We start from the raw sequence: 11666 nt of genomic DNA on the forward strand, positions 1-11666 counted from the left end.
AAGATCTCACTTGGTTCAGTGTGAATTGTTTAAGTCTACTGTAATGGCTCAAAAATGTGACAATGATCCATCATGCATTGAACACCAACATGCCAAAACTGAGTTCACACTTTACTGGATGACATGAGTTATCCAACCATCTCCTGTTTTATTGCTGTTCTACAATAATCAAAATTTTTAAAAAAGAATTGAAGGGAGTCCTCAGTTACCAGCAGAATTCCATTCCTACAGTAGCGTCCTAATCAGAATTTGTACATAAATTGTAACCAACTGTAGTCTATCACTAATCTATGCAAGCACATGTAGTTTAGTCATATTTCCAGTAAATATTTTTATGAAAAACAATTCTAGGCCACAGATATATTACAATCAAATTAAAAACAGCAAGTATGTCAGTAACTGAGCATGCCCTTTTGTGAACTAAAACTCTTTTTAGTTCACTGGCCCATTCATATCCCCAAAAAATCATATGTCGGAATGTTTGAAAATAACTGGTCAGAGTGTAGCATCCCAGCTGCAGGCCCTCCGGATGTAACTGTTGTTGTGAAAGGTCTCCCTCAAATGGGCACTCATTAGATTTATTAAACTTGCAAGGCTTCCCATGTCCTCTTGAGGCCGCTGTTGAGTCAAAAAGGCAAATATCTATGTTGTTATGCTTTCCTCATCGAGGAAGAAGAGCAGCGCAAACGCACCGTTTATGCCCTTACCTTTGTCAGTGCTCGAATCAGTCGCTGCAGCACGGCATCTTCTCTGTGTGGACACAGGCTGGTCACCGTGTTGACACAGCTCAACAGACAATAGATGGTGTGCCTCTGTGACTGAAAGGACATTACGAATACAAGTAACTCTTTGTCACTGAAATTGCTGATTGATACCGCATTTATTACAAGTAGAGGGAGTGAAGATAACCATAACAATCATAACCACCATATCCAAGAAAGACAGCAAAAGTGCTCCATTAGGCCCCTTAAACGCAATGGCTCGACATGATTGAATTCTTTATAAGTGCTACGATCGCTACACTGGTTCTCTGTTTTGCATGAAGAATGGCAATATTTCAGAACTGGGAGCTCTCGCCTCTCGAATCGGTCTCCATCGCTATTGACCCAAAAATAGAACCAATCTTTTGAGCTACAGCTTTTGAAGAGACAAAAGAATCAGTATATTAGTAGCAAGTTTGCCCATACATATGATTAAGACACTTGACTTAGCTTTAACACGGATACAAAGGAATATCAAGATGTTTGGGTACCTTACCTTTTTGAGCACACTAAGAGGCTTCCTGTTGCATCCGACACAACTTAACCTTACTATATCCTCGGCACCAAGAACAGGCTCCTGTGTAAAGATGGATCAAATATGTTGGAGTATTGGATTGGATGAATTGTAAGTATTGACACGATTGTGTTTTGACGAAGTCCAATGACTGACTTTGAGCTTCTCCAGCCAGGTCCACAGCAGACACGTGAGAACCTGAACATCCGTCTCTGTCACCAAAAGAGCCCAGCCACATTCACTGCTGTTCAGCTCCTCCTGTTAGGAGGGTGAGTGATTGACTTTGGAATAGTGTATAAAAATGTACCAATGTGGGATTTTTACCTGTAGAAGAGACGATCGCTGGAGAATGGTTTCTTCCGGTGGACCTTGGTCAGCCATTGCCTTAGCAATGGCACGAGCCGCTGAAGTTGGGCACACGTGATGTGTGCTCCTGCACAACTATTGAGGAATAATCATTAGTCAGGGCATTCATCACACATTTTGTCATCTCAAATAGTCGGTTTCTTTTACCTCAATGTTGGAGCTGTACTTGGATTGAGCCTTTTTGACTGTACACTTTAACTTCCTAGCAGAGTTTCTGCTTGGCTGCATATTGCGCACATGAGAGTGGTCCTTGGTGATCAGGTGGGGTGAAAGTGGGGCAGTCTTGGAGCTAAGTGGTCTCAGTTCAGGTCCTATCACATCCCATGCACACCAGGGACTCATCTCCAGATCCTGTAGGACAACAGACAATGGAATGACAACAGATTCTTATTTGGTCAGATTTACATTTCATTTTTCTCATAAGAAATGATGGAAATGGAACTAATGTGTTCCAGAGGATAACCAATAGCCATCATATTTACTGTCCAGACAATGTTGACAATATTAACCATCAACATTGACGGGAACGTCGTAAACTGAAGACCCCTGTAATGTAAACGATGAAAGTGTCAACCAGCTTAAGTGTACAGTTCTTAATTATTGTTGACAATGCCATATTGAAACAAGCAATCAGGAAAGAGATTTATGTAGCAGTGTCTGACATTGCATGCATTAGTTCCAGAGGTGGGCATTTTACTAAATGTTGCTGGTCCGTCATTTGTCCTCGGGCAGCGACCTGGGTACCCATACGTCATCTGCCAGTACGTCATTTTTTCAAGCTGAACCGACCTGTAATCGTCAGTTGGTCTGTCAGTCAGTCAATCAGTCAGTCAGTCCGTCGGTCAGTCCTTCCCTCCCCAGTCAGTTACAGACTGAAAGGTCCGTCGGTACTTGACCCGGTTACTGATGATTACTCTGAGGGATGAAAATCCACTTCCATCAGAGGTCCGTTACATTTTTAAAGAGTTCCGTCAATCACACGTCAGCACAAGAGGCGTCCTTCAGTGACGGACTGGTCTATCAGTCTGACAGAATGCCAGCCTCTGATTAGCTCTATTTCCCGAACATTTTCCTCTTTGCCAGTTGTGGTGGATGCAAAAAAACACAAAGGAAACACAAACCACTTGTTTTTAATCTTAAGAAGTCTCCCCCTTGACAAGATGGTGATCTGGACTCTGTATTTCTGAGTGTGTGAAATTCCGCCTCATTTACCGCCATCTTGTAGAGGTCAGAGTCACTGTAGCTGCGCTTGTTCAGAAGCAAGTCCCTCTTCCTCTCCATGAATCCTAGATGCTCATCCCAGGAGGACACGGAGCCCGAGGCCACCCGTTCAATGTTGTGATGTTCCCTCAACAAGGGCAGGAACTGTTTGGACACCAGGGTCTCCCTCACTACTCTGGTCAGAATCCTCAAAGCTGACCTCTTCTCCAGTTCAGCGTTTATCTCCGGAGCAGCGGGTAGCCCCATCGACAAGCAGGAGAGGTGCACACACAAGAGGTACACCACCTGATGCGATGGCAAGTGAGGGATCAGTACAATTAGTGACGCGGTCGACAATCAAGTTCTGACCTTGGGTATGTATCTGAGCGTGCGGGCCTCATGGCCGTGCAGCAGAAGCGCCTGGCGGTTGAGGTGGTGCTGCAGGGTGACGGGGGATCCGTGTCGCAGGCTGAGGTCTGGGTACTGAACCAGCTGCGTGCCGAGCAGCCGAGCGAAGTCGAACACCTGGCTGATCTGTGCTCGAGTTTGGATGGAACGTGGCCTCTTGATGCGGACATAATGCACAGCCTCGCTGGGACTGATGCGCAAAGTGTAGATTAAGTAGCAGGCAATCAGGACACCTTTGGAGCAGTCACAGTACAACGTTGTGTATTGCTTGCTGTCATGCTTGCTGGGATACGACTGATGGAGCCCAAACCTGTTCTGCCGAGGCCTGCGTGGCAGTGCACAGCAACCCTGCCTTCCCCCACTGCGAAGGCCAGCACCTTGACCCCATCTATTATGTTGACCAGGGATGACACGCAGAAGTCTGGCATCCCAAAGTTGTAAAAGTAAACTGCAAATTGAACACATGCACATAAAATCCTTTGGATCTTTTGGATTGTTGAGAGAAATGCACTCGTTGGTATCTCAACACTTGGTAACCAATGAGATCCAGTCCAGCAGCAGTACAAAATCCACTCCTGGAATTACAAATGGATGAAAATGTGTTGCTCGCTTGGAACTCTACTAGTCTGCACTCTTGGTAAGATTTTGAAATGTGTCTGGGAAAATTTTGTTTCCACAAAGTTGAAAGCATAAAATTGTCCTTAACACTGACAATTGCCATGAGGAGATATAGTTGTAGAATGGTTGTCTGTCTCAAAATGTGTTAGCGCTGTGATTGACAGGCAATCTGTTGTAGGCGTTCCCACCTCTCCTTGCTCTAAATCATCTAGAATAGGCTCCAACTATGCCTTTTGCCCAAAGTCATCTGGAATATCGATCAAGCTCATATGCAACTCTGAACAGGATAAACTGTGTCGGTTGTCTTTTTGGATATAGCTTTGGTAGTGGCTCTTATTGGTTCTTTACACAATCAAGTGTTTTGACTTTCTACAACATACTTCTTACAGTATAGTACCTACATCATGTACAGTACATACTATTTGGTGGTGGGTAATGGACCTCAGGGTATACTACACAGCAGTAGTCTTAAAAGTAAAATTACGTGGGGGCTGCTGGAGATAGTCAGGGTGTGTCTGGGCCACATCAAGTATTCCACAAAAAGGGTTCGAGTATTCAAAAAAAAGGATAACTAATCCAATCTTCTCAAATTTTATTAATAAAAGTTAAGAATATTAGTAGTTCTTCAGAACGTGAACAAGATTGGTGACCTGGTCCTCTCTGTTATCTCCCTGGTGCTTCGTATACGGCTTAGCACGTCTAGTTGAGTGATGGCGTCTGATTTCTTGAACAGCGTAACTTTGTGCACTGCATTCAAGACAAAAAAACATGTCTCCTGTTTTTCAAGAAATTGGCTGATCTTATCACCAACATTTCTCTTCATGGCAGGTTCTGGTGTCACTTCAGAATTACATTTTGCTGAAAGCTGCCGTGAGCCTGAGCTAAGGTAGCCGATTCGTGATGAAAAAACAAACATAAAAACACAAAACGCCCAGGGCAACAACAACATGACAAAAAATGTGAGGGCCGCAATAATATTCAACTTTGATGTCAAGTAGTGGGCCGTGAAATATCCTACAGGCTGCAAATGAGTTTGAGACCCCCGTTATACAGTATCTCACTGTCATTCTCCATGAAGGTCTGCGGCGAGTACGTGAAGCCACTCTTGGGGTCCAGTGGGGGTCCACAGTGAGCGTGCTCGCCTGGCAGTTGCATGTTTATGATGGATCTGATGTTTAATCTAGGGAAGAAGCCACATATGAGAACACAATGCCACCACCCACATCTGTTGTATACTTTAGACATAAACTCAAGGCAATACCGCTTGAATTGCTCAATGATGTTAAACTTGTCAATCAAGCTTTTGGATGGTCGTGCCATGGCGATAATGTCATCGGTCACCCTAGAATTTCAGGTGAGAGTTCATCAATCATAAATAACCAAATGCCTCATGTTCCTGATTGTTACAAAGACATTCATTTAGTCCTACCATGATGAGAAAATGCCTCTGATGACTTGCTGGTTTGTTTTCCAACACTCGGGTCCTTCATAACGACAGTCCACTCCTCCACAGGCCAGCAGACACAGCAGCTTGGGCGGGATCGCCTTTACCAGGTTCTCTCGGGCCTGGGAGTAAGCGGGTCGCGGAACTGGAACATGGGTCTGCATCCTACACCAGGGAGGAGGTCTAACACCCCCACCCAACATCAGCCTGTACTACACAAATGTCTGAGGGTCTGGTTAGTCAAGTTCACTCACCGCTTACGTTTGGAAATATGTCGGACAGAGTCGCTATAATTCCCATTAATCGTATTTAGTCCAAGTGTGTAAAAGTACAAGAAAGTAAAGCAGAATCAACGTGCTGTTCAATGCTGACCCATTCGGCTGCTTGCTGACAGGCGGACGCAGCGTGACCCATTTTTGCTAAGCCAGATTAGCTGTCATAAATGTATTAGACCAATTAAATAATGCTTGTGCATACACTTGTAAACACTGTGTGTCCATGTCCTAATTGCCCCAAAAAATCCTCATTTAGTTTAGTGTATTGCAATTTACAGTACCTTTCGAAAGCATTAGCCTGCCTTGAACTTTTTGACCTTTTACCACAGTTCAGGTTTCAACCAAATATATAAACTTGGATTTTTTTTTTTTGTGAAGAACCAACACCAAGTTGGACACATGAAGCGGGACTGAATTTACATGATATTTTTATACAAATAAAAAATCAGAAGAAGGATGTGCGACATTATTCACCCCTTTCTCTCAGTGCAGCCAACTGACTCAACTGGTCCTATTTTCATAAATTTAACTTTTGGGGCTCAATGCAAAATATGTTTGGCATAAATGTAACACTGCACAATGCACATCGCCCTGAAAACACCATCTGCCCAAATACAGGGCAATTTCCGAAGAAAACTTGTTTGAGGCTGCAAAAGACCTGAGACTGGGACAGAGGTTTAGCTTCCAACAAGACAATGAACTTAAACATATAGCAAAATCTACAATGGAACAGTTCATGGGTAGAATGGCCAAGTCAAAGTACAGACCTGAATCCAATTGACAATCTGTGGAAAGATCTGAAAACTGCTGTTCTCAAACACTCTCTATCCAATCTACCTGAGCTGGAGCTGTTTTGCAAGTAATAATGGGCAAAAATAAGTTAAACTAATAGAGACATACTCTAAAAGACTTGTAGCCGTAATTGCAGCAACAGGTGGTTCTACAACATTTTAACTATGGTGAATATGTTCACATTGTACTTGTCAGTTTGTTAAAAAAAAACACAAAAAAAAGTTTAAAATATTGTATACATTTTGTTCAAATTCATGATACACTAATACTCGCAAGGCACTGTAATGGCACACATTAGACTGACTGTGGTTTGATTTGATACTGCCAAATGTTCTAATTTGATAACAGCATTAGAAAACTCCCAGTGGGATGTGTTGGTTATACGAAACTAACCCATTTGTAATACCGTCAATCAAAAATTAGCATTATCACGGGTTGGCTCTCATTAAAGGCAGATTTCTTGGAAAATAATTGGTTGACAAGATAATCAAAATATATGTTTTAAAATCTTTATTGTGAACCCATTTGTAAAACACTTTAAAGCAAATTTATGTTATAAACAATCACAAATTTTAGGGTCTACAAGCATATGCCGGAGTGTTCACTCCGCTAATTGTTTTTCCAAGATGGAGTAAACAATGAAGTATGCAGGCGTATAGTACGATACTAAATATTAAGTCCTAGCAATGCTAGCAAACATTGCAAGCAAAACAAAAATTACACTTATGTAATGAAAACAATTTTAGCAATGAATACACAATGAATCATTTTCTGCTGTTCAACAACTGTTAGATCTGACAATTTTGTAGGTATTGACGGATGCAAGTGCAGACTTTGGGTTGATTTATCTAGCCGCACCCACAGAAAAACAGTACAAAAAAAGTCTTTTGCCTTTTTTAAGTCACAAAAGCATCTTGTGAGGGCATGAGCATTAAACATGAAATTAAGAGTCTGTAAGGCACAATGTTCCTTTTTGGATCCATTCACCGTGAGGCAATGTGGTGGAAGAACACTTCAAAGACATCACTGCAATCCAGGTCCATATCTGTTGACTACAACGTCACAAAACCCAAACTAACACGACCCGACTGGAATTACTAAAGTGGTCAAACTGCATCATTTTGATAATGACTCTCATAGTTGTTGGTCATACAATGGGAATGAAAGTAAATAAGACAACCCCGCCCCACCCTACACTTCCCCTGTCGAAAAACAAACAAAACAAAACAAAACAAACAAAAAAAAAACGTTTGCCACCTGCAGCTTCGGGAACAAACGTTGAATGTCCGTGTGAAAATGAAAATTCACACTTTCATCTGCCCGGCTGACCCGAGTTACTTCGACAGCTCCGCGGAAAGCCACTCAAGTCCTTCGTACAAGCCGGTGCCCTGGGTGGCGCAGGTCGCCTGAATATGCCACTGCAAAAAGCAGGCGAGGATATGACATGTGAGCGTAGGCAACTTGTCGACACTTTTCTTACAATGTTGGCGTTCCTGGGTGACTTACCTGTTTGTTCCGCAGCTTGTTGAGACCCAGTATTTCTGTGAGCTTGCTGATTGTCAGGGCATTGGGGAGGTCTTGTTTGTTGGCAAACACCAGCAACACGGCATCTTTCAATTCCTGCTCGTCCAACTGGAAGCACATACACCAAAGACTTGAATGGCGTGTGTCCAAATATTGTCAATTTCATATTTTTTCCACAAAGCAATAATCGACAGTCCGCATGTGGTCTGTTTTATTTTTATTTATTTACAGAGCTGGTCATTCATTCGTCTATAAGTTCCTGTCTATATTTCAGGCCAGCCCGGTCGGTCTGAGTCAGCCAAACGGCATCGAGAACAGACTTTACCGGCACCGCGTCACACATAAGTGCCCCACTACTGGCACGCAGTCAAATAACAACTGTGGCGTATACCTTTCGGTCCCACAGATGCAACGATGTGCCCCATTTTGTTTTTATTTCACGAAATCACCACGCTGTGTCTGGTTTATTTGACATTTTTTTTCTTTGGCGGCGTGTCTGCTAGAGCGGCACCTGCGTGTGGCGAGACGTTTGTGTTCTTGACGCCGACGAAGGACGGACTGGGGCCACGTGGGTCGGCCGAAAATAGACGATAGACAGACGATACCCAGCTCTGTTTATTTATTTGAAACAAATCTAAAGTGTTGAAAATAGCTTGAAAGCAAATCTATTAACTGTTCTGGACACTTGAACTGACCGATAAGGGTCATAAAATGTAACCTTTCCTTGACTGCCGCAGCTTTGTGGAATTATGTTCCTTCAAGAATGAAAGGCCAGGTTTTTTTTTTTTGTGGGCTGGACTAGGGATGGGCTGATAACCGGTTTGACGATTTACCAATGTTTTAAAAAGTCAAGGTTTGAATAACTGCTAATCCTTTTTTCCCCCCTTCCTTCTCAGCAAGTAGCTGGCGCTCAGACAGAGGGCTCCCCCGGCTCGCAGTTTGCTCTCCAGCGCAAGGGGAGGGTGTGCGCTACGTTACAAATGACATCAGAGGCAGAAAGTACAAAGTGACATTCATATAGCCTAAATCAATCGAAAATTATTGAGTAATTTTTCCAAGAGCGTTAACAGTACCGCTATCTTATCGATACTGCACTTTAAAAAAAATCAGCAGGTACCCATCACTACTTATGGAATATGTAAAAATTCAATACAAAGATAATGCTTCATTTTGACAGTCACAGACACAGAGAGGTATTACCAGCATTCTGGGATGTTTCTAAGCACCAATAATACGCACCATCTTCGTAAGCTCCTGTGCAGCCTCACCCGCTCTGTCTTCGTCATTGCTGTCCACGACAAAAATGAGGCCCTGCAAGAGAAAAGCAACATTGATGACAACTTTGTATATGACTCAGTGAAAACTCAGATTTGACATGTATGTTTTTGTTAAGTATATGATAAGAGTTCTCTTGTGTAAAAATGTGAAGTATTGTAATCAGAAGTAATCATGGTTTAACTTTCGCTTTTCACAGCAACACCAACAATGAATTGGATAACATGCAACGTGGGATTCTAGTAAGATGTCTTAAGACAACCTTTAACAAACACTAACATTTTATTTGCTGATGTTTCGTCATCCTTGTTGGGCTGACCGCTTCGTGATAGTCAGGTGGCTCAGCGCACTCCGCTCACATACACCTGTTTACTACTCGCTTATCCGGCTCGACTCTGACTAACTGAACGGCACATTTGAATAACGTTATTGGTTTACCAGAACGTTGTTCTAAAGTGCCGTTCGTTTATTAGACGTCTACAAGACTGGCGAGATACAACAAGAGGAGATGCTGCATGATGCTGCGATGTAGCGCAGCCAATCAGCTTACGCCTAAACAGGATAAATTCACTCGTGCTTTCACGCCTGCAACCAATCACACACCTTGTATGAGTGCTTGTGGGTATGTACAAAGCCTCCGAGTCATCTCATCTCTTTGAAAGGACGAGTCTTTCCGCGATATGGCTACCAATAAGGCTGTAATATTTTCATTTTCATTTTTTGATGAAAACGTTTTGAAAACCCGCAAAACTGGAACGGCAAAGTGGCGAGGGATTACTGTAATTCAAGTCAGAGCATCTTTCCTGTCTGAAATGAATGTATTCTGGACTTTAAGGTAACAATTGGTTTTGGCTAAACAACAATGTTTCTATATTTCTATTTCTATATTGACAGCTTTAAATACAATTGCAGCACTGAAAAGAGACAAAAATAAACATTTTCTTTAACTAAACCAAGACTACAATGACATCAGCATGCAGGGAGGGCAAAATCACATAACGTCAGATGCTTGCTGTGCTGGTAACATTAGTACATTCACGGTACTTTCACAACATCTGGGACTTGCATAAACACCACACAGCATGTTTAGCGGTCTTCTTTAATTACACTGTCTTTAAGATCAAGATAAGCCAAAATCAAAATGACGATTACATTTCGATTAATTACCCAGCCCTACGGACAGGCGTGTGTTATGCCGGCAGCTACTGAGATTGTCCATTTCACTTTGGCCCACCAGGATCCCTCATACCTGTGTGTTCTGGAAGTAGTGTCGCCACAGGGGTCTGATCTTATCCTGGCCACCCACATCCCACACCGTGAAACTGATGTTCTTGTACTCCACCGTCTCCACATTGAAACCTGACCACAAGCAGAAAAATAACAACAGACCTTAGCAGAAAATGAGCAACAAGTAGAACATCTTATTAAAGGTGTCTTTACCTATAGTTGGGATGGTAGTCACGATTTCGCCAAGCTTCAGCTTGTACAGGATGGTAGTTTTTCCAGCAGCATCCAGACCAACTATATGGGCAAAACGTTGTGAAATTACACACAAGTTACGACAGCTGGATGACGACAACGTGTCAGTTGTTACATAACAGAACAAAGCTAAACTAGCAGAACGTGCCGGTTGGCTTCAGATAACAGGAAAGCTATTCAAGTGCAAAAATGAAGAGATCTGGAAGGACGTGAACAACGAATGACTGACAGTTGGTGAAAACAGCTAAAGTTGGACAGGTAGTGTAAAAAAAAAAAGTTGGTTAACAACCTAAATAAAATGTTGGATTATCAAGAATGCGTCAAATTATTGTACTTCCTCGAGAAAGACAAGACGGCCTTTGAAAACAACCTTAATTAATTTACAAACCAACTCGGTTTTTTTCTCCGTCACTTTTTGCAACACTACGGTAAACTCGCATGGTTTATATTTTAATTCGGCCACCTGTATACATTTCTGAACGTAAACCTTTGCTAACTAAATTCTGGTAGAGGACCTCAGCGACTATTTTAGCGAGCGGCTAAGCTAACCAAGCACTTCCACTCACCCATTAAAATCCTCATTTGTTTTTTTCCAAAAAGTCGACCAAAGATTGAAGATATGGTCAGCCCCATGACTGCTGGGTGATGCTTGATTCCTTCGCGAATACCCTTCAACAGAGACAAACGTGTCGGAATTGCTCGAGTTGCTTCCTCGCAAAACTCTGGAGTCCGGACCAACTGCCACGTCCGGGACAACGTGGAACGTGTGACGTATTCTTTTCCTCCTTTTGGCTTTGTCATGGCGGTTGGCAAACAACTTAATGGCGCATTACCGCCACCAACTGATATGGAGTATGAGTCCCAATTTTGCTCAGCCTAATAGGGAAGGAAGAAAAATAAGATAAAAATAATAACAAAAATAAACAACTATGTCCTACTAAGTATTTCCCTCAAATACTGCAAAGGCATTTTCCTGCTTGTGCTCATCCTCAAAATGTGTAAACTAAAAC

General features: G+C 42.5%; 2 protein-coding genes and 1 long non-coding RNA gene across 5 annotated transcripts; 1 reads left to right on the forward strand and 2 right to left on the reverse strand.

The window, feature by feature from the left end:
• Positions 1-14: 14 nt before the first annotated feature.
• Positions 15-5732, reverse strand: LOC147148942 (protein tyrosine phosphatase domain-containing protein 1). Of its 3 annotated transcripts, none has more exons than XM_086029132.1 (13): positions 5566-5725; positions 5297-5433; positions 5129-5209; positions 4929-5047; positions 3560-3697; positions 3211-3482; positions 2854-3147; positions 1789-1992; positions 1600-1716; positions 1432-1533; positions 1258-1338; positions 708-818; positions 15-618 (listed from the first exon to the last, which is right to left on the reverse strand). In XM_086029132.1, the coding sequence occupies exons 3-13, from the start codon at positions 5185-5187 to the stop codon at positions 496-498; spliced, it is 1620 nt and encodes a 539-aa protein (XP_085885258.1). In that variant the 5' UTR covers positions 5188-5209; positions 5297-5433; positions 5566-5725; the 3' UTR covers positions 15-495. The 3 variants fall into 3 exon arrangements, with proteins under 3 accessions (XP_085885258.1, XP_085885257.1, XP_085885256.1); XM_086029131.1 differs by having other exon boundaries at positions 5297-5494; positions 5566-5724; XM_086029130.1 differs by having other exon boundaries at positions 5297-5732.
• Positions 688-5818, forward strand: LOC147148943 (uncharacterized). Its single transcript, XR_015086604.1, has 3 exons — positions 688-1386; positions 1447-1544; positions 5381-5818. It is a non-coding gene; the product is annotated as an uncharacterized LOC147148943 (long non-coding RNA).
• A 1055-nt stretch (positions 5819-6873) lies between these two features.
• On the reverse strand, positions 6874-11444 carry LOC147148944 (ADP-ribosylation factor 4-like). Its single transcript, XM_086028098.1, has 6 exons — positions 11223-11444; positions 10618-10698; positions 10427-10536; positions 9142-9213; positions 7885-8010; positions 6874-7796 (listed from the first exon to the last, which is right to left on the reverse strand). Exons 1-6 carry the CDS (start codon positions 11287-11289, stop codon positions 7713-7715), a joined length of 540 nt encoding a protein of 179 aa, XP_085884224.1. The 5' UTR covers positions 11290-11444; the 3' UTR covers positions 6874-7712.
• Between the last annotated feature and the right edge of the window lie 222 nt (positions 11445-11666).

This window comes from Filicampus tigris, chromosome 4 (assembly GCF_054856515.1).
Source record: "Filicampus tigris isolate MCC_2025a chromosome 4, RoL_Ftig_1.0, whole genome shotgun sequence".
Lineage (NCBI taxonomy): Eukaryota > Metazoa > Chordata > Actinopteri > Syngnathiformes > Syngnathidae > Filicampus > Filicampus tigris.